Source organism: Accipiter gentilis, chromosome 4 (genome assembly GCF_929443795.1).
Source record: "Accipiter gentilis chromosome 4, bAccGen1.1, whole genome shotgun sequence".
NCBI lineage: Eukaryota > Metazoa > Chordata > Aves > Accipitriformes > Accipitridae > Astur > Astur gentilis.
In genome coordinates, this window is record NC_064883.1 from 45,987,073 (window position 1) to 46,011,108 (window position 24,036).

General features: G+C 43.4%; 1 protein-coding gene across 1 annotated transcript in view; it reads left to right on the forward strand.

Moving 5' to 3' along the window:
- The window catches only part of TMIE (transmembrane inner ear), a 34,635-nt gene extending 11,162 nt beyond the window's left edge, over window positions 1-23,473 (forward strand). The window contains exons 2-4 of the mRNA XM_049798881.1: window positions 1,829-1,946; window positions 18,259-18,408; window positions 22,996-23,473. Of these exons, the coding sequence (XP_049654838.1) occupies window positions 1,829-1,946; window positions 18,259-18,408; window positions 22,996-23,318 (591 nt within the window). The 3' untranslated portion in view covers window positions 23,319-23,473. The remainder of the gene's footprint in view (window positions 1-1,828; window positions 1,947-18,258; window positions 18,409-22,995) is intronic.
- The last annotated feature ends 563 nt before the right edge of the window (window positions 23,474-24,036 follow it).

Consider the following 24,036-nt stretch of genomic DNA (forward strand, 5'->3'; position numbering starts at 1 on the left):
ATCTGACATCTGCGCTTTCTACTATTAACTTTACAGGTTTAAAGCAACATGATTGAATCCCCTGTACTCAAATGCAACTCAAATAACCATCTAATTCAGATTTGCTGCTTTGACAACTAGAGAATATGCTGTGTGGGAATTACTGCCCACACATCGTGTTGCCTTTCAAGGGTTCTTCAATCCTCATTGTCCCGTGATAATGGGATTTAAATCAAGTGTCCTTTCTGAACTTATAAATGAGCCCCAGCATCTGTCCCTGTATCAAATCTGCATGGCATTTCCCTTTTAAATATCTCAAAGCAAAAGTAGGGAAGCAGCGATGTTCCTCTGTTACCAGTGGGGAAACTGAGGCACTGGATGCTCATACAACAGGAGGCAGCCAGTGAAAGGTGTAGATATGAGACTTCCTGATTTTGTCCGATACCTACGGGTGAGGAGGCCACTGCTGTGACATTGCCATGAAGTCTACTGCCATGTGAGATGTCCTACAGTATCTGAGCTGGCATACGTGACCCAGCGCAAAACCTGAGCCCTGCTGGGTGGGCAGTTGGAGGACACTCCACACCACCTCGGACAAGACTAGATGCCTGTATTTGAGGTTGAATCCTACCCCCGCTCACATCTTTAAAGCCAAGGAGCTATGAAACACCACCAGAGAACTGGTTGTGTAAACCATGTTGTGTGCACCATGCCCTAGACCTCCTCGCAGGTCCTACAAAGTCTGAGCAGAGAAAAAGGGACCGGCGTGGGGTCAGGAAGGGAATGTGCACCAAGAAGGGGAACAGACCCAACAGCTTTCAGCACCAAAATGCCAGTCTGACCAGGGGAGCATCTGCCCCATTCTCCTGGCAGGTCTTATATTGTAGCATGAAGACAAAAATAGAAACAACCAAACTCAAAAGTCAGCATCGACTGCTGTCTCACACACGATAATTTCTACCCTATTTGATCTAGCACTTTTTCTGCAGTGTTTCTCCAGGGTTCAGGAGAAAGGCAGAAATTACTCTCCAGGTACCCCAAGCATCCTCCTCCTGGGGGCTGGGACCGACTGCAAGGTAGTGCAACAAGGGGTGACCCCCATCCCGTGGGAGCTGCTTTAAGCCAAGGCTCTACTGCTTGACCCCTGCCTGTGCCTGGCCATAGGCTCTGCTGACCCTGGAATGTGCCCCATTACTGTGGACTCTGGCTCCATTACTATGGATTACTGGGCGCTCTGCTCACCCTGGGCTTGCCCTGCTCACCTTCCTTGGATGATGGGATGGGGTCGTGCTGGTGAAGACACCTATCCTGCTGTTTGTGTTGGCCCCCTCAGCTCCCCATCCTTAGGGAGTAGCTGGCTCTCACCATTTAGCTTTTTTCCTCCTTCCCTTCTCATCTAGCCTTAGCAGAGCGGATAACACTGCAGCGCAACTTGTGGAGAAGTCTTTTCAAAAAAGTAAAAAAAAACATGTTGTATTTTGCAGCTGAGTCTTAAAAATATCTTTTAAGGATAGGAATGAAAAGTATAAGAAATTTCCTCCTGACCCCGGGAGATGGACTCTCTAGAAAAAGCTGGGACTTTAAGAAACAATAGAAAAACATTTTTTTTGTAATCATGAAAATTGGTAATGCTTCAGATAAATTTCAAAATAGCAAAAGCTTTACATACAAACTTTTTATTGAAGTCTCTATTCCTCAAAGATTTCCAAATTACTGGGGGGGGGGGGGCTGTAAACTGGGGTCTACCATCTCCTGTGCTATTGGCATCTTTCTGACTGTTTTAGGGACCCTTGCAAATCTTAAACCACATTTCTCTTTTTTTTTTTTTTTTCTTCTCCCTCTTTCCCAGGCCACCACAGAACCCCCCAAAAAGAAACCGGACCCTGTCACTTCAGAGACGGTGGTGATCTGGGGGCTGCGCCTCTGGCAGGTGATTGGTATCTTTGCCATCTTTGTCCTGGCAGTCAGTAAGTCATAATTCTCTGCCTTGCACCAACCACAGCACCACCCCAAGTAGGACGGGTTCCTGGAGGAATCCAGACCAGATGGCCATGGAGGTCGCAGGCTGAGGCTCTTTGGTCTCTGGCATCACAAGGCTACACATTGAGGGGGTTTTGCAGCAGGGAAAGGCAGGTGGGATCTTTAAAGGAACCACAGATGGTCCACCATGGCTTCATCTTGGAACATAGTGATCAACAGGTCCTAGCTGGTGGCATCCCGGAGAAGAAATACTGTAGGGCTGTGCTACAACTGGGACTGTGTTAAGCTACAGTACCACACTCAAGCCCAAATGCATGTTATAGCCACGGTCCTGCCCTGTCGCACAACCGTACAAACTATATGGGACCTCCTGTGGTGCTGTCCCACATGCTGCGATAAGAAGTCCCAAGAGGTCTGCAGTCACAGCCAGACCTGGCGTTAAGGTCCCCAACGCCAATTCTGGGTGCCAAGACTTTCAACTTGATTCTAGCAGGGCTTTCAAGACTTAAACCCCTCCTTTTTTTGGACCCAGGCATTGGGAAGCCACTGGCTTAGACCTGGTGATTGCAGGGGGATGGGATCAGACACTCTCCCAACACACTTTGAGGACCTATCCGGGTATGGCCAATTCCCCACCAGAGTGTCTTTGTCCAGCTTCATCCCCCTGCAGCTCACTTTCTGGGAAGAGTATAAGCCAGCTTCACTGTGCATTGCTAACTACTATCATGAGCTTCCTTACGAGAACATCACTTAGGACACTATCAACCCCATCAAAATTCAAAGGAAGGATCTTCTGCTCTTTCCTTGAGCCAACTATAACTTCAGTCAAAAAAACAGACCAGTTTGATGCAAGTCAAATGTGATAAATCAGTTTCTTTCCCATCTTCTTGTTACTGTCTAGATTTTTGCGAAGTATATAACTAATTCATTTCTTCCAACAAAGAAAGTTACACTGACTCATCGACAATTCCCTTGAACTTCCTCTTTTTCATGTTAGGGACAGAGCCTGTCCCCAGTCCCTGAAGGTAAATCCCATCAACTTGGAGATCACCTCAAATCCTTACCCACTCCAGGAAGGACATCACCCAGCCATATAGACTTAGATACATCTAAATCTTCTTGGCATTTCTTACCGTTCTCTTCTCGTTCTGGCTTGTGGCCCTAATTGCTTGTTAAAGTTAACTTTGTAAGTAAAACAAGGGAGCATTTTAAAGCAGCTGAAAGAAGGTTTTGAGTGCCTTAGCTTTCTTCTGCATCACTTCTGCTCTCATTCCTTATAGCGATAAGCACTCTCCAAAACAGAGTGGCCACATGCAAGCTCCTGGGGGGGAACAGCCGCATCCAATGCCAACCCTGACCTACAAGCAGCCGTTGTTTAGAACACGGGTTTGCTGGACCGGCTCTAAAAACACAGTATTGCAGACAACTGATTTCTGGTGCTCCCTGTTACTTTTCAATTTGCTGCTAAAACCCCTTCTGGATGTAGCCCTAATCTAATCAAAGAGCCCAGCAGTCTGTGTGGTGTTGTCTCTGCTGATATTGGGGGAATCAAGTCACTTCTTGTTGCCACAGCCACCTCTTCGGCTGCTGTAGGTGGCCTCTATCAGTCCGTCCCTGATAGCCCTCCTGTTATGTTCCCATGCTCTGTTTAAATCAGCCATTCACATTTTCAAAGCAAGTACAAGGTTTTTCCTCTGTTTGCTCTTCCCCTTATTGGCCTTTCTGGGCAAACACCTCATCCTACACCCAAAGTCTGAGGGGTAACTACTACAACTTGCCTGCTCTCCATCAGTGAAGCTTATGCTAATTCATCACATGTCACAACACCCTTTGCAAACAATCACATGAAACTCCACGGAGCAAAGTAAACATGGCCAAATATTTAACCCTAGTGACTCCATCCACCATGTGAAATAGGCATCAAAATTAACAGCAGGAGCTTTAGAATGCAAGTAGACTGGTGAAGGGGTTTATGTAGCTTGTTTTCCTTCGCTCAGGGGCAAATTGCAAAGAAATTTTTGCCCCAGTAGGTCTGACTGTTCTGTTGTTCATTAGAAATTGGCTCTGGCAATACCAGCTTATTTAGGGTTAGAAGCATGGAAAGGCTGCCATGCTGGCAAACCAACACATGAGATGGTGCACTGCTTGTGGAAGAGAAACTAAGGGGTTTTGGGTTACCTAAGAATATCAGTAGCAAGATGCAAACACCCATGAATATTTACTCATCAAGTGACAGCGCAGAAATGAAACGTAGTATAGAAAACAACATATTAAGAAAGTTACAGCCTAGTTATTTAAAGTGCTGAAAGCAGTGAGAAACTAAAATCTTGTAAGGATCTGTGTTTAGACAAGCAAATAGGTTATGTGCAATTCAGTAACATCTGCTTTAAGGTTCGAGTCCCCACTAACACACACAGGTAGTTCAACAAAACCAGACCATTATGTCAGCCTGCTACAGATATGTATTACTGGAGGAGTAGGAAATTATTTGCTAGGAGATCACAGGGTTTTGAGTTGCTGAAACACAGAGTGATAAATAGATTCAATGCATCACAGCATGTGATGGAGCCAGTTTATGGCTCTACTGCTTTGTTACAGCCTTTTTGTTTGAAGAAGCTTTCTTTCAATGAGCAGAGGGATTGGAAAGCAACTGTACCAGCTCAGTCAGCTTTCCAAAACCAGCAAGTATTTGGTGAAGACAGCAACTATTAACCGAGTCTGTGATCCAAGTCAAAACAAGGCAGGTTTAAACTTAATGACATTAGAATAACACAATTGTACAATCGGTTCTCACCAATTTCTCACATCTTGCTCCAGCAACGTCGTCCTCCTCCTTTGCTTTGTGATCCCCAAAGCACTGATGGTTCCCCAGCTTTACCAGCAAAGCTTTAACTCTCGGGAGCAGGCACAGGTTTTACTGTGAGCGAGCTCTTGGAAGCTGCCTTGGTATCAGTCCGCAAAACTAGGCGACGCTCTACTTCGCTAATGGGACAAGAACTGAAGAAAAGCTTTAGTGTGGCTTCCTTTTTCTGGTTCCAGGCAGAGCAAGAGGGTAGCACAACCTTCTAACGACACTAACTCTCTATACTAGGAGACAGAAGAGCATCCTTGCTGGAGCTTCTCAGGGCCTGCAGGTGATCCCCTTGGTTTGCTATCTCACCTTGTTATCAAGGCTTTAAGGGTGTGTCTACTTTGTCACATGCATTCAGGTGAGGAGTAAATGAGGATGAGGAGAGATGCTTTTAAAGTTAATGCCCCTAGCTACTTTCCTGCAGGTGAACGTGGAGCACTTGAACTGGATTCCTTTCAGTTGAAATGGAAAGAGAAGATAGTTGCTCCAGAAAGGCACCGTCCCAGATATGTGTGATAATTGCTAGGGCAGGCACAGGACCAAACTAGAGTACCCCACCTGAAATACACCCAGCAGACACCGCAGATCCTCCTCCACTCTCTTCCAGCCCCCAAACCTGCTCCTGCTCCTGCTGAGTGACAGGACTTGCAAATATAGGTATGGTCTAGGTGTGGTTTCCAACTCTTGCTTTTAGCAGCTTCCACAAGATGGCATCATCACATAATAAAAGGCAGAAAAAATGGCCAAATCCAAGACTCTCTTACATTTCCTTATTTAATGAAAAAAACCACCAAATAAAGAAAACCCCTACATAAAGGCATCTTATATGTCAACACACACCACCGAAATGGGAAGAAACTCTCTGGGGAGATCTTCTGACTCATAAACAGGTTTTGGGGCAGGTTACAAACCAAAGGGGGCAACTCCTAGCTCTACCTAGCAGAGACCAGAAGAGATTAAACGTTTGCACCCCTGTTAGCAGAAGGCTTTCCTGTCTCTCCTGCAACAACTGCCAGCCAGCTTTCTCAGATACCATATGAAAGCATCATTCTGTCAGACCCACCCATCTCTATCTTTTTCCTTTGTTTCTGCTCTGTGATAGGATATGTCGCAAGAGAAACAAAACTTTGGGAGTAAACCAGCCCACACTAGAAAATATAACTTAGTAGCACATGCAGAGCATCGATCAGGTGATGCTGGAGACATAACTCTCATGGATGTGTGTATCATTACACAATTCTTACTCACCTACTAAAATACCAGGAATGTCGAATCTTTTTGCTACAACTGGAGAAGGCACATGAGAGCTCATTTTTAAAGCAGACACAACCTCTGCAGGGAAAAATCTGTAAAGAAAGGGAAGAAAGAGAAAGTTTCTCAGGTACGACACACAACAGGTCAACTCACTGCTCCTCCTCTGCCCCCAAGATTTTAGCTCAGTCATCTTGTCCTTGGTTAAAGGAAACCTTCCCTTTTGGGTATTTGAATCAGGTAAAGCAAGGCAGGCCATCAGGCTGGCGAGTGTCCCAACAGCGTGCCTTGAAATCCTTATCAGGGCTGCCTCCCAGCACCCGGCATAATTCCATAATTCAGCTCCTCTGGATTGCTCCTCTGAGCGCTGGTCGATAAGAGACGAGACCCCTTGCAGGCAGGAGCAGAGGCAATGGTTCACCTGTCTGTCTCTTTCTTGGAGAGACTTTGATGAGACAACAACAGACAACTAAAATGAGATTAGCTGTCAGGAGGATTTGATTCACTCAAGAGCACCACTGCCTGGTTTCTTGGTCATGCTTTTTTTGCTGCCTTTTTTTTTTTTTTTTTTTTTTTTTTTTTTTTTTTTTTGTCCTGTGAAAGCTGTAAATAGGGAACTGAGGTCCAACACTATCACCCTGGTGGGATGGAGTTGAGTCATAACCTTGGCATCTCGCACAGCCTGTTTCATCCACAAAGACTGAGGACTTTGCACCAGCAGTATTACCCTTTGCAAACTGCAGTGCTGTGATGGAGGAGGGGGTGGCCCTGATCCATCCCTAGGAAAGCCCGCAGCTGGCCCAGGGCTTGCCCGGCGTGCTCTCCATCGACTCCCCCTTTTCCTTCGGCATAACAACCACCATCAACATTTTTAAGCAGTTCTGTGGGCTGTTTGTTTTCCTCTCTTGGTGTTACTTCGGTTTCAAGGTCTGCTGGTTTCCTCGTTTACAAACACCCCCAGGTCTTTTGACAGCAACCCCCCAGGGAGGATGCAGGCAGCACCTCTTTGAGTAACGCCCCACTGAGTTCTGCAGAAGCAATCCAACAACTGGGTCTGGACGCAGGGCAAAATGCATCCATCCCTGCTGGCGTATCCCTCTGGAGTGAAAGGCAAGAATAGAGGGGAGAGGGCCTGAAGAGGGCGATGGGAGTAGGGACAGTGCTGGGAAGACGAAGCAATGCCTCTCAGCTCCTGCCCAGAGTCTTCCTTCTTCTGTATCATTCCAGCTTAATTTAGAGTGTCAACCAGATGTATTTCAGGTACCACAGGCAGGGAAAGACCCCTTTCCTTATCATTCTGTTTTGAATACTCTGTTGAACGGAGAAAGTGAGGGAGAAGGTAGGATGGAACTGTAGCAGGAGGTCCCCACGTGGGGTGGGGATACAGCAGAGCTGTTACTGCATCCCACTGCTTTGTTCCAGGCCTGAGCTCATGCCTTGTGCTCAACTCAAACTGAAAAGCAAATTGGCTTTGGATGATATCTAGTTATCATGCCAAGGAACTCCTGAGCTACCTTTAGACCACCTTGTGTCCATGAGTGCTGGACCTTTAATGCATTGGGTGCTGGTCTTTTAGTGGCACCAGAACAGCTCGGGAGCCATGGAATCAGGTTTGCATAACCTTACATGTAGTCCACGCCAGGTCTAGTACTACTGGGAAGCAGGGCTTATCTGGATGAGGAGTGACAAGGTAGTAGGCTAAGGCAGAAGCTGATTGCAAAAGTAGGAGGCTCAGTTCTGATCTTTTTCCCCTACCTTTGTGTCCTTCTGCAAGACCTACCAGAGATGCTTTCCCATTCTCACCTATGCCAGTCGAATAGTAACATGTAGCCCCTGACGTGAGCATCAGTAATTTTTCTCCTGACATATAACCACAGACATGAAAGCTTAAAGCAGCAGGTCTGTCATCAGGAGCGAATCATGAATGCAAAGCTTTTGCTTATCCGCCTGCGTAAACTGGGAGTCTTTCCTTTGAAGCTGTCAATGGTTCAAGAGGAGTATAAAATAGTGTGAGAGTACAAGGCAGGGAGGTTCACACTCAACAAACATGTTCCCAGGAATCAAGTATTATTTAATAAGCATCAACAAAGCTGTTAAACATCTTGAATGCAATTAACTGAGTGCAGTTTAATTTGAAGTGTTAGAGGTTTCATTTATCAACTTGCTGCGGGTGTTGAAGTATAACTGCTAGGCAAAAGATTTACACTATTAAATAACCATTACTTTTTGGATGGCAAAACTACCCAGATGTTTCCATTAATGTGCAGAATTTCCAGTGAGGCACTGACAATTTAGGCTGGCTCAGGGAAGTTTCACATGGTGCTTTCTGACAGAGACTTTAGCCGTCTATGTTCAAACGCTGCATCACCAGCAGCCCAGCATATGAGAAATACTCATCAGGGTGCACAGAATAATACATGCAGAGATGGATGCATGGTGGGGGGAGCACTGTCCTCTATCACAGAGAACATCACTTGGGATAAGGGATGGCTCTTACATGGGGACAATAGGTTGAACCCCTCTTTTGCCCTCAGCCCAAGTTCTGACATGGAAACCTCGTATCTCCCGTGAGACATTTCCTTCTGGGTTAGAGCTGTCCTGCAGTTGTGTGCCTACAAAATAGCCCAAACCCCCAGACTTACTGGCACCAGCATATGTAGATCAAGCTGAGCACAAAACAGGGTGCTAAGAGAAAAGTTAAGTGCCTTTTACAAAGGAAGGACAACTTTTTAAGTACTCCAATTAATAACAAATAAATATTTTTTCTTGTTGATTGTTTTGATAACAAGTAACCTATGCTGTTCTTGTTTTGTACTATAATGTTACCTTAAACTTCCATTGCTGTGCATGCTCACACAGACACAAACATACACCCAAGGCTACTACAAAATTTGTTGCTGTGATCCTTATCAGCTAAAAAGCATTGAAGATACCATTGCCTGAGGCTGGCTTACCTTAAATGTGACAGCTATCAGGTCACATAAAGGGGGCTGTGTCTGGAGTCTGCAAGGGGAAGACCATGGTGGGGCTCCAAAATAGCTCCTCTGTGTGGGTGTTCCCACCAGCTGGAAGCCTAACCTACTTCTTCATCCTCCCTCCTACTCGGTGGCCGTTCACGCTCAAGGCAAAGGGGTGATGGAATGCATGGATAGACTCTGGCCCAAGGTGTGCTGGAGATCCGCGTGGGCCAAGTGAATATCACTTCTGTACGGCTTTATGGATCTGAAAATGAAGTCAGATTTGCAGCCTTCCTGGGCAAACCCACGTTGCTAACTCTTCATGTTCTGATTTATTATTACTATTGTTATTTCAATAGACCATCATCATTTGAATTCCCATTTGCCCTTCGTGTGCAATTTCATCCATGACCCTGCCCGCTGCCCCAGTGCATTTTCTCTACCCAGTGCGGAGGACAGGCACAAGCCACAGTCTCACACAAAATCCAACTAACACCAAACAGTAGGGATTTTTCAGATTCCCAGGGCAGGGTAAATAACAGCCCATATCCCTCCTTCTCAGCCGGTGTAAATGAATGTAGGTAGCAGCCATATGTTGCTTGCAATTAATTATGAGTTGAAATCTGTGTGTATCCGTAGGACAGGACTACGTGAGGTCTGGGGGTAGACGGGTCTGAGCTGTGCACATTAGATCCAGATGGTTTTGATCTTCCAAAGTCACGAGATTAGCTGTGGGTGTTGGGATCCTGGGATTAGTTACTAGCTCTAGTTTGACAGAAAAGACAGGCGCAGCTTATTGACTATTTTTTGAATAACTGCCTGACAAGAGGTGTTTCTCCTTGTTACCGAACAGTCGTCCTTAGATCTTGCCTCACACGGCTGCAGTGCTGGCTCCTCCTTGTGACAGGTCCTCTCCCTGCATGGAGGCAATGGAGAGGGTTCAGTCCCAAACCTCTCACCCCCGGGATGGTAAATCCCACTCCTGCTCCCAGCCTTTAGGATGGGATGGTGGAAAAAGAAGGTTCGGGAGCTCCACCCTAGCCTTTGTAGCTATTGCACCAGGCATGAAAGACCCCAAGAATGAGACAGAAAGCATAAGCAATCAGGAGCTCTTTTAAATTCGGGTTTGTGTTAATTAACAGCTCAGATTGCCAGACAGAACATCTAATATGGACTTTATCACTATGATTCATCTCACCTACCTAGAGACACCTTTAGCTGCCTACCTAAGGATGAGATGACCTGTGTCCTCACGTGCCCTGGGTACCCTGTCTGGATCTACAGGGATGCTCCAGGGAGCTCCCAGTGACTACCTGTTTCTTTTTGTCCCATACAAGAGTTCCTAGGCCAGAAATCTAACTTTGCTCACACCAAAATTTCCTAAGGAAACATTTGTTCTGATGAGAGCTCTAACCCTAACCCATATTTTTCACTGGTGAGCTCAGAATAAATACCAAGTGGCTACTGTTAAAGCTTTTCTTCTTCCCAGTAGACAGGAGAATAAAAAAATAAAAATAAAAAAAAGAAGAAGTGGAAGGAGCCATGCGGGGAGTTAGCTGAATCCATTCAAACAAAATGCAGTGAATGCAAGCAGAAGCAAGGATCTATGGCTGGGATAAATGAATATAGATAGACCTCATCTACAGAATAAACAAACATTCAGTGATTGAATCATAATTAGTAAAATTCAGTAACTATTATCAGAACAAAGCAAGCAATTACACAAAGCAGTTCAGGGTAAAGATGCAGTATGGAGTTCTTTGAACGTATTAGCATGGGTTAGTGAGAGGTAGGAAGGTTTTCTGACCTCTGTATGCCATCCTGGTGAGATGCTTGTGCCTATGTATGAAAACAGATGCTGAAAAAACAAAGGCTTGCAGGAAAAAAAATCCCACCAGAAAGCCTCACCTCTATTCGATACCTGAAGAAAGGTCTTCAAACAAGAATCTCACTGAATGCACTTTGTTTAGCTTGTTGGAGAGAAGATCAGGTCATTTGATTGCAGCATTGAAGGACTTCAGAAAGAAAAGAGAAAGAAGTATTAAAGAATATTTTCATCTAGTGGATAGACGTGAAAGCAGAGTCTGGAAATTAAAACCAGGTTAATTCAAATGAGAATTAGAGAAATAAATGTGGCAGGGAGGGTGATTAAACATCGCCACACTCTCCACCCCTTAACAGCTCTCCCCAGAGTAAGGTAGGATTCATTCCGACACAAGTTATTTCACTCGGGCAGTAATTAAACATAATAACCTGTGATGTGCCAAGAGGTCAGATGATGCGATCTAATGGTGTGGACAGACCCTCATTTCCAGACACCAGGAAAATATCACGTGTAGAGACATTGTTAAGCTTGATGGCTGAGCAAATACCAGAGCAGCCCTGACCCCTCGCAGCCGTTCTTTCAGCTTTTACAAAGGTGGACATACTTAAAAACATGTTTTGCCTGAAGTCATATTGGCACAACTATTGGGACTACAGTCTAAATCTCTTCATTCTTTGGCTCCCATTTTTGCTTTCTAGGAAATTAGTACACTAATCCAAGTACTAGATTTCTATTGAAAGAATAGCCATAGAGTGGGATAAAATACAAGACTGAGAAGCATCTTGAAAGGGCATCTAATTAATCTCCAACCTGGACTGTAAATCTGACATTTTTACCGTCGACATCTCTCTCTCTTCCAGAAGCAAGCAGATCCTGAGTCCCCATTGCCGCAACCCAATCCCAAACCTGAGCCACAGCAAAGATGCAGTTACATGCCCTGCGTGCCGATGGCTGCACATCCCTTAGAGGGAAAGCCTCTTTCTTCTAAAGCACTAGTATCTCAGCAATAGCTCTAGTAGCAGCGGTGGCATCTTTAAATGTGGTGGTTCAGGCACCAGCAGCATCCTCCTCAGCATCTGAGCGCTCGGGGTGGACCAGTCCTACAATCAGCCACCCAAGCACTAATTAATTTACTTAAGAGTTTAGTAGCCCTCACTGGTCATTCCATTATCACAATTAGCTGGTTATTAACACTGCCCTGAGTAGCTTGAACAGCCAAAAGATGTTAGCTCTTTCCTTAAAGCATCATTGTAGTAATATAGTAAGCAACTCTAGGCTTCTCAAAGAGCATTTAAACACAAGCGCTGCAGTTAACTTGCCATTGAATACATCTGCATTAATTGCTTGCATTATTAACAATGGAATGGCTGCCTAATTAACTCAGAGCAGCACAGGCTACTTTGCTAAATGTTAATTAAATGCTTCATTGGCAGACTGTATTTTTTCAGCTTCAAAGGGAACAAACCTACTGTGTATTGCAGCCAATTTCCATTCAATTTATAAAACCATTCAGTTCTCAATCATAGCCTGCTGAAATATTACACCATGCAGTCTCTGGAGAAGATATTTCATTTACATCGTTCCTGGCTCCTAGGAGAACCAAGTTTTTCTTTCCTTCTTTTTGGTTGTTGGGGTTTTTGGGGTTTTGTTGTTTGTTTTTTTTTTTAAATTTACTGCCCAGCTAAACTAGAAGCAACTGTTACTGTTGATGAGCTAAATTCACTTAAGAGAACAGAAAAAAAGAGACCAGCAACAGGGTAACTTGGCCACACGGATATTTAGTTTAAGCCAATAGAGCTCCTTTCACAGTCTTTTGCATATACTCTTAGCTTGCTTCAATTATGAAACAAACTATTTTAGTTTAAGCCAGTGGGAGTAAACACACAGCCCTTATTTAGTCACAAGCATCTGATTGTTTCTGGTGGAAATTACGTGTTTAACATTTGCTCTGTTACTGTACTTCAGATGAGAGGTTTTTGGGCCATTTCACAGCTCCTCCAGCCTGAATAGTATTGAATATGAATATTAGAAAGATATTGCCTCCTGTAAAAATAATGTAAACATGCTAAAAATCCAGAAAGGAGCAAGCCGCAGAGTTCTTCATTATTTCCCAAGCTTTTTCATATATGCTGAAGAATGAAAAGGTATCATTTACAATAGCTTTTTTGTCATCAAAGATAGAAAAAAAGTTGACTCCTTTAAAACACCCATTTCATAAAGGACCACCAAGAATTTGTTTCCTCCTTGAAAAATTACATTTCACACAATCAGCCTGGCAGAAACAATGAAAAATTATTTGATATGTTGTCAGCTTGAATCTTTGGTGCGGAAAGAGAACACCACGTGCAGGATCAGACCTGACTTTTTAATTTTAAAACAGAAATGGTCCTTCAGAATACGTGGCTGAATTCAACCATGTATGTCAGGTAACTGAAAAGGAAAAAAAAAATAGGTGAGAAAATGATTTTTAGAAGCCAAACAGCGAAGCAATCCACAGCATGCTACTGAAAAAGAAAAGGCCTGTATTCTGAATTGTGCAGTTCACAGAAGATACTTATTATCACAGTATCACAAGGTCATATATTATTAATACAGAAAATCTGAGAAAATTGGGAGAATTTAAAATGACTCCATTACCTTTTGTTGCACAGCATGTTTATTCTGCTTCTTTACATATTTTGATAGCAGAGAAAACATGAGCAACATCACCATTCCAAGACTTGATGGTGAACATTTTCATGGACCTTCCATCGTGCTAATGGGGCGCTGAAACATCTTACAGAGATTGTTTTAAGGTCACTAGGCAGCATCAGACAGGCAATAGTTTATGCAGGCTGCATTTTAGAAGCCTTCTCGACAACTAAAATGAAAGTTGAAATTCTGGAAAAGGAGATCCACAGCATGAAAAAAAGGGACTAAATATTGCTTGACAGCAGTGTGAATAAAGCATTCACCTGGGGAATAAGAGAATTGGTGAATGTTTAATATAAAACAGACATTCAAGGCTTGAAGTCAGGTCTGCCAGAAGAAAAGCATAACAACAAATTCTCAGGTTACATCTAAGCTAACTCATCCCTAGATACTTCATTCCGTGGATCTAGAATCAAAAGTGATCAAGTTATCACTATTCAACCGAGTTGGAGTTAATATTCCTGCACATATTCATACCCCAAACAAAAACTTTTAGTTTAAGCTACATTCATTGTACATATAACCCTCATGGAGGTCTTTAGTTTTGGTGTTTGGGGGTTTTTTTTATATTATAATTCTCTACCCTGAGAACATGGGCCTATCCGTTAATGTGCTCAACTGATGCCATGTCACCTAATAAACTTTGGTAAGAGTATTGCTTTGACGTTTAACTCTCATGGAAGAGAGTACAGTCCAATTCTTGATCTGTTATCTTATAGGAATAGATATTTTTAAACAGCAATCCTCATTACCAACCATGCTCACATGATGGCTGAGTGTAACCGGTGTTCCACACAGCCAAGTTGGTGTTGATGGTGCAGGTCTGAGGTGAAACCAGAAAGTCATGTCCACGGGTCAAGGTCTAGGTCAACGGGACACGTGACCAGACATGGGCACAGCTACAACATCCACTGCAGCGGACCTCCAGTGGGGGTTCAGGAACGATAGCATCGGTTTAAGAGTCACTCCAAATGAAGAAAAGGGAAGCCTCCACTGAGGCTTCTTCTATCTCCTCCTTTGAAGGCCACCAGCGGCATTACTTCTCATCTGGCCCTGAACCCAGGCAGCCAAACCCCAGAAAGGGAACGGTGGTGAGGATGATCTCAGGACCCTTAAAGGCATCTTCGGTTTCCCAGGTTGTTTTCCAAACAAGAAAATCTCTGCTCTTCCAGTGGAAAATAATGTTAATCTTGGCATCAACAAAGGCCCAGGAAACATTAGAGGTTATATTGCTTTCTGGTTCACTTGATGGATAAATTATCAGTGGAGCAAATATAATCTCACTGATTTGAAGCAGGAAAAAACCCATAAAATATCTACTAGGCACAACAGAAATGATGCTAAAATAGCTCCAGACTTCTAATATGCAACAAACATTTCACTCTTAACTTCCAAAGTAGTTAGAAGAGATTCACCTTTTCTAACTTAGGGAGCAGTTCACATGCCTAAATGTAGATCTCTGCTGCCATTTGGGAAGCCTTAGGGCACGTTGTCCAGCCTCTGGCTCTCACTCCAGGGCATCACAGTTCTTCCACTGTCCTGCATCAGACTGGGCACTCCAGGCCCTTTTCGTAGTTAATGGGCAGAAAGGCAGCTGCAAAGGATGATTTATTTGGTTTACCTTAGATTTCTGGTTTAACATGAGATTAATCACCCTGTAGAGATGTTTCTTTCTCTCCATCAGTGATAAAGGGAGCCTGGAGTGACTGTTGGAGACCACCCACTCTAGTTCTGAGAAACTCAAACCAGAGCAGATGAATCCCACCCACTCTGACTCCTGTGTCTGATCTGGAGGGAAAAGGAAAGGTATCCAACAGGCAATAACTTCCCACTAGCAATGAAATGATCATTCCTGGCATCAGCTAGTGCCCTAAAGCCCCTGTACCAAAATCTTATTCACTAGCCTATTCTTTTAAAAAGATAATAGCATTCAGTCCAATACTTAGCCCCTTGCATGGCTTGAACCTCACACTAAGCACAGCTTGCAAGGGGGATGGAAATAGGAATAATACTGTATTATTTCCACATAAGCCTCTTGCTCCGGTGGCTGGTTATGAATCATTTCCCATCCCAAGACAACATAAGTCGCCAGTACCTCGGTGTAACACTTCATCTTCATTAAAAAGGTAACAGAGCTGAGCTTGTGATTGTCCTGTAGCAACTACCATTTTTGTCCTTAGTAATTGAAAAGAAATAGAACTGTGAGATACAGAACAACCCCTACACCTTCCTGTAGGGCTAAGCCAACTACTATCATATTGGCAGAAATTTTGCCCTTGATTTTCAAGGGCATTGACTAATCTCTTTGTGCTTTCCTTGAAAGCTGACAGTCTTATCGTATATCAATCTCCAGGAAATAGGGTGCTAATTTTCCTGGCAAATTTTTCTCAAATGTGAGTAGAGGATTTCCTGGCTTAGCTGAATTCCAGAGTGCTTTTAGGAAAACAATAGACCTTAATTTAAAAGTGGTTAGAGATAAAACACTTACCCCATTCCCCCCAGTTAATTGTTTTCCTGCTTGCTGTCACTGTTAAAAATGCATACTTATGTCTAGTCTGGCCTTGCCTTGAGTCCTTGCCCAGCACCTGGGTATTTTTTTTTTGTCTGCTAGCCTGAAAAGGTCTGTGCCATCCATTAGTTGTGACACAGCTGTAGCAGGCTCTGGGGGCAGGCGCACAGTGAAATCCTGCTGCCCCAAACAGCAGGGCTGACCCAGCTGTGTACCTTCCAGATGTGGTACGTTACCCACCTGCAAGGTGCCAAAGTTGTGCTGCCACTAATGCCATACGGGTACTTTGCTTTCCTTGTCTAAGACAAATAAAATCTCTATTACCCTCAGTTTCTTGCTGACCCTCACGGAAGCGCAAGGATAAAAGCATCTTGATTGCTTCTCTAATTACAGGTTGTTACAACTGCATGTTGGGTTAGGCAATTCACTTCAGGTGTCTTGTCCTGTTGTGACATTTTGATGGCCCCGATTGTGATTCTACTACAGCACCTCCACAGCAAACTGTTTAAGGGGAGTGAGATTTTCAGCAGCCAAATTCAGCAAAGAGATAGAGGAGCTGCTACACTTTGCTTTGTAACTTTACACCAACCTCAAACCACTGAGAAATGTATTTTACTACTTTTCTTTTCTCTTTTGTTCTATGGAGACGTCATGCAGAGCTTGTTCCTGGTTACTGTGATCCCTCTTTACTTAGGAGAGGTTGGACAGGTACAGGACAAACTTTTAGGGAGTAAAATTTACAGTAGCAAATGGTCTGCGTGCTTGTATCGTGAAGGCTGTCTGCAAAATGGTTTTACTCGTGATGAATGAGAAATGCTCACACTTGGAACCAAACATACAGATTATTTCTCTCGTTTCCTTGGATTAGTCTCAAAGGTCTAATACATTGCTTATGGTAATATAAGGCCAGAGGAGATTATCTGGCTTTTGAAGTGTACAGAAAGTTGGATGCTTGCTCCTTTCTTATAGCATTGATGTGGCATAGAGGAACTCCAGTTAAAATAAGAGACAGAGCATGTAAAACTGATCACACAACATCTTTCCAAGCACAAGACTCTGCCTGCCTGCAGAATCCATTTCCATAAGGTATATAAACGAGGTTAAGTACTTAGGTAGGTTGGAAAGTTGAGCTTTTATTTAGAGTAGAAGAATCCTTGAACTATTTTAAAGATGCCCACAAAAAAAACCAACTCAAAAGTTCATAGAGACCATGAGATCTCATGCTTCTTGACAAGTATTTATGACCTGTGGGCCAACTAATTTTATGATTACCTGTTTCTGAGTTTCATTGATCTTTTCCCTGAGGTTGCTGCTTTGTTGTTGTCAGAAGCAGTACATGGATGAACCAATGATCTGCTCAAGCCTGTGAATTCCTAATCTAGGAAACCAACCAATAGTGATTTCATTACGATGAATTGTCTGAATCATGATTAGATTTGCAGATGGAAATTCTGAAATAATGTATAGGTTTAAGCATGAAGGGAAAATATATCTTACTAGGATCAAAAGCATCATCTGCATCCTTAAGACATGTAAAGAAGCCTAGCTCATGGAAAGAAGAATGATGGAATAGTAAGCACATGATGGGGGGATTTAGGAGATCTGGGTTCTTGGCCTGCCCTAAATAGATTTGGATGAAAGTCAATTAAGGCATACATTGAGCTCTTGCTCTGGATCTATTTAGAGGGTTTACAGCATTTTCATGCAAACTCCTCATTGCTTTCCTCAGTTGGAGCCCCACATCCCCAGCACCTACCTATGCAAAAATGAATGGCTAAGACGTGTTGTCAGGATCCTCTAGCAATAATACACTGTTGAATGGTGCCAGTACCTCTTAATTGCTGCTGTCATTTCCAGCCATAATGGATTTAATTTGTTGATGCTCTGATGCTCAGAAACACCAGTGGTGTACATGGTTTAAGGCAATGGTTTACATTGGGTTTGGTGAGAAGGACATGCTCAGTCCTTTACCACAGCTCACCTGAAGAGCGGTAATTCTTTATTTTCAGGTAACTCAATTGCTTTAGACCGTGTGACCATATCCCTCAGGCAGGTACTTCCACTGATGTAAATGGCTACAGGTTCCCACTGGAAGAAACTCTTCTGAAATTAATTTTTCTTCCAGCTGTCTTCCCACTGTAAATGGGCCAGCCTGTACGAGGCAGGCATCTGCTGACTGAACTGAATGCTCTTGCTTCCCTCTCTCTTTTCCCAGTTATCACACTGTGCTGTATCTTCAAGTGCCGGATTCCCCGGACAAAGAAAGAGATTGAGGCACGATATGCTCAACGGCAAGCAGCCAAGACATACGCAGACAAACTGGAGACTGTGCCACCACTCAACGAGCTGACAGAGATCCCTGGAGGTACTTCCCACGCCCACACCTACATGAGACCCATCTCTTCTTTTGGGGTTGCTTTCTGCATGCATGAATGCAAAGGGCTAGGTCCTCCCTTAGTGTAAATCAGTGTGGCTCCTCGGACACAACCATTAAGATATTGCCGTGATTTGGTGAAGCCCTCCTAATCACATCCACTAAACCTGCAGCATTTGTGGCCGCAGGAACAGTCCTTTAGATGAAAGGGACAGTTTCTCCGCTGGTACAAATCAGGGTCATTCCTTTGAAGTCCATGTTTAAATTTCCAGAGAGTCCGATTCAATTTAAGGGCCAGTTCCTGGGTTGGGGGATGTCAGTAGGAAGAAAATGAGTTGTTAGAGTTTCACGTTACCTGTAAATGGCTTACTCTATTTGGATGGCCAAGAGTATTTCTGTCACTGGTCTCCACTGCTCTTACTCATCTTTCCTGATTCTGTACCCTAGGCTCTGCTGAAACTCTCCTAACTCTCTCTGGTCATGTCCAGTCCAGACCTCTCAACTCCCTGCCTGTGGTGAAAGAAGAAGATGAAATGGCCCTTCAAGGAAACTAGGGGACTGCCTTCCTGTCTGTCTGTCTATGGCTTCTCTTTTCTGATGAGATCCATCATACCTTGGACTCTCTGCTTCTCAGTTCCCTTTCTGCATTTGACCTCTGTTTTCTCAATACCTTTTTATGAACTTTTTTTTCTCTTTCCTGTGTCTCTGCAAGCTCTGTGATCTACAGCTTTGTAGCAACTGGAAGTTTCCTTAACTCAAAATGTGATGCTTCAGGCCATGAAGGCCAGGTTGGATGGGGCTTTGAGCAACCTGGTCTAGTGGAGGTGTCCCTGCCCATGGCAGGGGGGTTGGAACTACATGATCTTTAAGGTCCCTTCCAACCCAAACCATTCTATGGTTCTATGAAACTGGTGAAAGAGGCAGATAACGTAATTGTAGAAATTTAGTCATACACCAGCAAAATACAGAACTAAGTGCTTAACAGTAGGAACTTGCACATACCTCAGTATTTCAGGGGTGTTCAGACATCTGATTATACTTATACTATAAACTGAGGGTGGCCAGACCGCTCTCTGGAGCTGAACCCAATTGGCATGAATAAGTCCTTGTCCATACAGTTAAATTCTCTTAACTTACTTTAAAGTCAAAGGTCATCCAAAGGCCTAGTTAATGCACTCTTACGTGTATGAGCACTCACACATGGAAGTGCTTCGTATTGCGTCCTTCAATTTCCTGCCCAAAAGACCAAACTCTGACTCTGTAAGGAGCAGCTATCAGTAGATCCCAGAGGGTGTAAAGGATCATGCCTGTAGATAGCAGAAAGCCAAATTCACTCATTTGCTGCTGCATCCTCTTCCTGTCTAGCTGTTACTTCTGGAAAACCAAAAAATTAAGGATGAGAATATCCAGAAAAGACAGAAAGGGTATTTGGGCAGCAGAATGGCCGTTTCACCCCCAAATGCTAATAAATTTTGATGTCCTGTAAGCAGCCTTTACATCTCACAAACATGTAAATGTACTCCATCCAAACGCTGGCTATTTTTCTGTAGGTTTAATCAGACCCTGGTAAATTATTACAGCCTGAACTCATGAATAAATTACCACAAGAAAGCAATTTATTGGGAGTCATCTGCACCATTAAGACTACCTTAAATTTTTATCCAGTTAAATGTATAATTTGAGTAGTTGACCACCCTTTAACCTTTGAGAATCTCAGAATTATGGTCCTGGCATGATGCAGGGTAGGAGGCCGGTGGATAACATGTTGCTGAGTGGCTGCTGGTATCTGGTAATGGCTTGTGAATATGTGTTCTCTGAAGCTCCTGGTCCTCTAACTAGGCAGATATGGATCTGCCCAAGTTGTCCTGAAGGAATTAGTACTGGGGTGGGAGTCATCTGTCCACCAGTACATTATCCACACCTATGGAGAAGTCTGCATCAGCACTAGTTGTCTAGACTTTATCCCTTCATCCACGGTGGAAAATAAAAAGGATGTTTCCTTTCACAGTAGGGGCAGTGCTAAAGTGGAAGAGGTAAATTGTGCCTTAAAAATGCCTGTATGTCTCCAACCCTGGGGACTCAAAAGGACTGACTCAGCCGTCAGTGCCTAAACTGTTAGATGCAAAAGCTAGGTGTGATCAAACCCACGGGTTTGCCCTTCTTCTGAGATTAGTGTGCATCCTGTCCCCAAAAAAGTTTCACTACATGATTTAGGCATTACAATGGAAAGTATGCAAACCTTTGGGCTTCATCTCTGTGCTGTTATTTTCATCCGTACAGAGTGTGATGCTTGCTATGTTGCCCCACTGACGTTTGGCAACCGACCTTGATTTACGCGGTCATGAAATATAATGTATGTGTCGACTATTTATATACTTATACTGTGACAACCCCTCTTAGACCCAGTCAAGGCCAGAATGATGACTTGAGTGACTTTAATTACTAAGTGGCCATTAAATGCTTTAAAGAAAGATTTCTGTAAGTGTCAAATACTGTTAATCATGAATATATACAATGCTTAAATACTCTCACTTCTTGGCATTATTTTACCCTACTTCACATTTATTATGATGGAATATTCTAACTGCCAAATGGCTCTCCATGCACTTTTTTGAGTGTCATATATGGCAAACCCTTTTACTGGAGATAAATAAAATGGACTTCAGGCTTCAGTGTATAAAATGTTATATACAAATTGATTCATTTGTGTTCTGTCTGCCAGTCTGTGGGAGAAGTACAAGCAGGACTTGACCTTTGCTCTGGGTCGAGATGTACTGTCTGTGTCCATGGCCTGGGACATCTTCAAGTATTCTGTTCTGAGACTGCTCCAGCTGACATTTTGGGGAGTTCATCTGGTTCCTACCATATTTGTCCAGGAAGCAGACAATGTGGTGGTTTTTGTTTTTTGTTTTTTTTTTTTTTTTTTTTTTTATTCTTCCCTCTCTTTTTTTTTTTTTAATATGAAATGTCAGGATTTCCCCTGTGGTTGTCAGAAAGAGTCTGTATTGTTCTATTCCCATTTGTATGTCTAAATGAATTGCCAGTTCCCGAGGTCAAAGGATGATATTTTATTTTAGTGTGTATGCTGAAGGAATATTTTAGGTAAATGTGACAAATTCAGGTTTGCTTCTTACCTGTAATACATTGATGCAATTTGAAAGTGACACTGCAGACATCCATAGCAATGGGAGATTTGGGGCTACTTAAACAGGTCGGAGTCGAATGGCTCCAGGTAAGGGTTGAGACTTCTCACCAAAGGCCCATACCAAATTACCTCCTAACCCAGTTCACTGCCATCTTTTCTTAGCCTGTGGCAAACATGAAATAATTTGACTCAGCCTAGGTGCCAGCTGAAGAACGCTAAACAGTGACCCACCATCCTCTGTTTGCTGAGGTTGCTCCCAGGTCATTGCTACATCTTGGCTGATTTTAATTATTAAGTTGTGTTACAAGGTTATCTATTTATGTATCTGAGTCCTATACTGGGGATTTTCAGAGAAGGAGGTCATGGGAAACTTAACGCATTTTCACTTGTTTTTGCAAAACTTTATACTCTGCTGGTCTTGAGCAAAGGAAAAACTTTCCGTAAGAAATATATGAAATATGATCTGTGTTTAAGCGTCAAGATGCTGCTTGAGATGAGAGTTCAGTCTATCACGCTCTGACTTCAGAAATACTTTTGAGAAAATGAACCACTTCTAGTAGAAGAAAAATAAGAAAGATGAGGAAAAGTTTTCTGCTACCAAAGCCTTTGTCAGAATAATTAAAGTCTGCAAAGCCAGTGTGGTACTTATGAGTGTTCTCACCTGAAATGTGGACACTGAATCCAAGATATTCCTAAGTAAAAATATTCCATAAGTAAAGATATTATAAACTTCCTATAACTCATATGGCTTGTTAGAACATACCAAAATAGAGCTAATTGTGCATTAGAGTTAATTGCTATATGCCCATGGTATGCTGCTGCCATTAATTGCAGTGGTACAGGTGGGAAGCCAGTCCCATTGTGACTGGACATGGAGAGGACATAAGCTAAGCCTACTTTATAGTCTTGTGCTGTGTGAGCCCTCTTCTGCTTGTCTGTCTCTGAAAGCAAAGATCCCCAGCAGAATCCCTGCTGTCCACTCTCAGCTGCAGGATGCATACCCCATACACAAAGAATTAGAAAAGCCAACCAACCAACAGAAAAACCAAACCCATGACAGGTCTGTACTGAATTGCACAAGAGATCTTTCTGTTCCTTCTTGTGGAAGGAGACAACTCCACGTTGAAAGTCATTATTAGGAAATGCTTATGGACCACACTTGTAATGTCCATGGAGCGTTTCCTCCAACAGATCCACAACTCAGCTCTTCAAATTACCAGTTCTGCTTTATCCCGTTAGTCTATCTTCTCAAAACAAAGACACAAAAAGCTGCTAGTCAGTGAGCAAACCAGCTGTACAGACAAAGCCCCAGTAGAATTACTTTCCCTTTGTCCAAGATTTGCCAGCAGGGAGCAGGAGTTTTGCCCTCTTCCTGGCTAGTGTCAACCCAAGATAACTGCTTTCCTGTTTTCTTTTTCCATCCTTGCCTACAGCTCAGGCTGCAGAAGAAAAAAAAGAAGAAGTTCCCACTGTATCTGGAAAAGTGGACAAAACCCAGGGTAAAAAAGATGGATCCAAAGGCTCCAAGAAGAAGGATGGTGAAAAGGACCAGAAAGAAGGATCCAAGAAAGAAGGGAAGGATGGGGCCAAAAAGAAAGAAGGAGAAAAGGGAGAAAAGGGGGGAAAGGACACTACTGACAAGAAACAAGGTGGTGGGAAGAAAGGTGAAAAAGAAGGTGAAGCAGAAAAATCAGGAGGCACCAAAACTAATGGCAAGGCTGGCGGGAATGCCAAAGCGCCGGCGAAGAAGAAGTGACCTTGCCGAAAGCCAGCGCTGGCAGTCTTTTGGGGAGGACACCGCCAAATTGCTGTGGGTAGAGCACTGGGAGCAGATAGGACATGCTGTCTCCATACCCTCAGGCTGTTGAGTGCCACTGGATCTAGGGTTTTATTACCTTTTGAAGACCAAGTCACCGGGGTTTTGTCCACCAGAGGAAAACCTGGCCATTTGGCTAGACGGTATCTTGTAAATAAAATGCACTGCGTAGAGCTACGTGATAGCAATGACCGGAACCAAACTGCAACCTGGAGTGAGAATCAGAACTTTGGATAAGCATGGAAATTCACAGAGAAGGTCTAAACTAATGGGAGGACATGATTCATTTAAAATTTGCTCTTCTTGAGGACCTTAAGGAGCTTGATAAATATTTACTAGCACTCATCTCCTCCTAAAGAGTATTTGCATGGGGAATTTTAGGGAATAAGCAAATTCTGGATGCAAAACCCCAAAGAATGGAGTTTTCTAAGTCAGCTCATGGGGTTTCTGAGAGGTGGGTTGGACATATGGGAGAAAGCTTTCCTTCCTTCTCAGATGCCTCCTTCTCTGGGCTGCTGAAGGAAATACAAAAGTCTGCACATCTCCCAGAAGATTTATCCACCTTTTTCTCTTTTCTGATCAAAGACATATAAATCAAGCTGTAGGAGGATGTGCACAGAATAAGAAAAGAGGACTGCATCTGTGCTGCTGTAGGCAG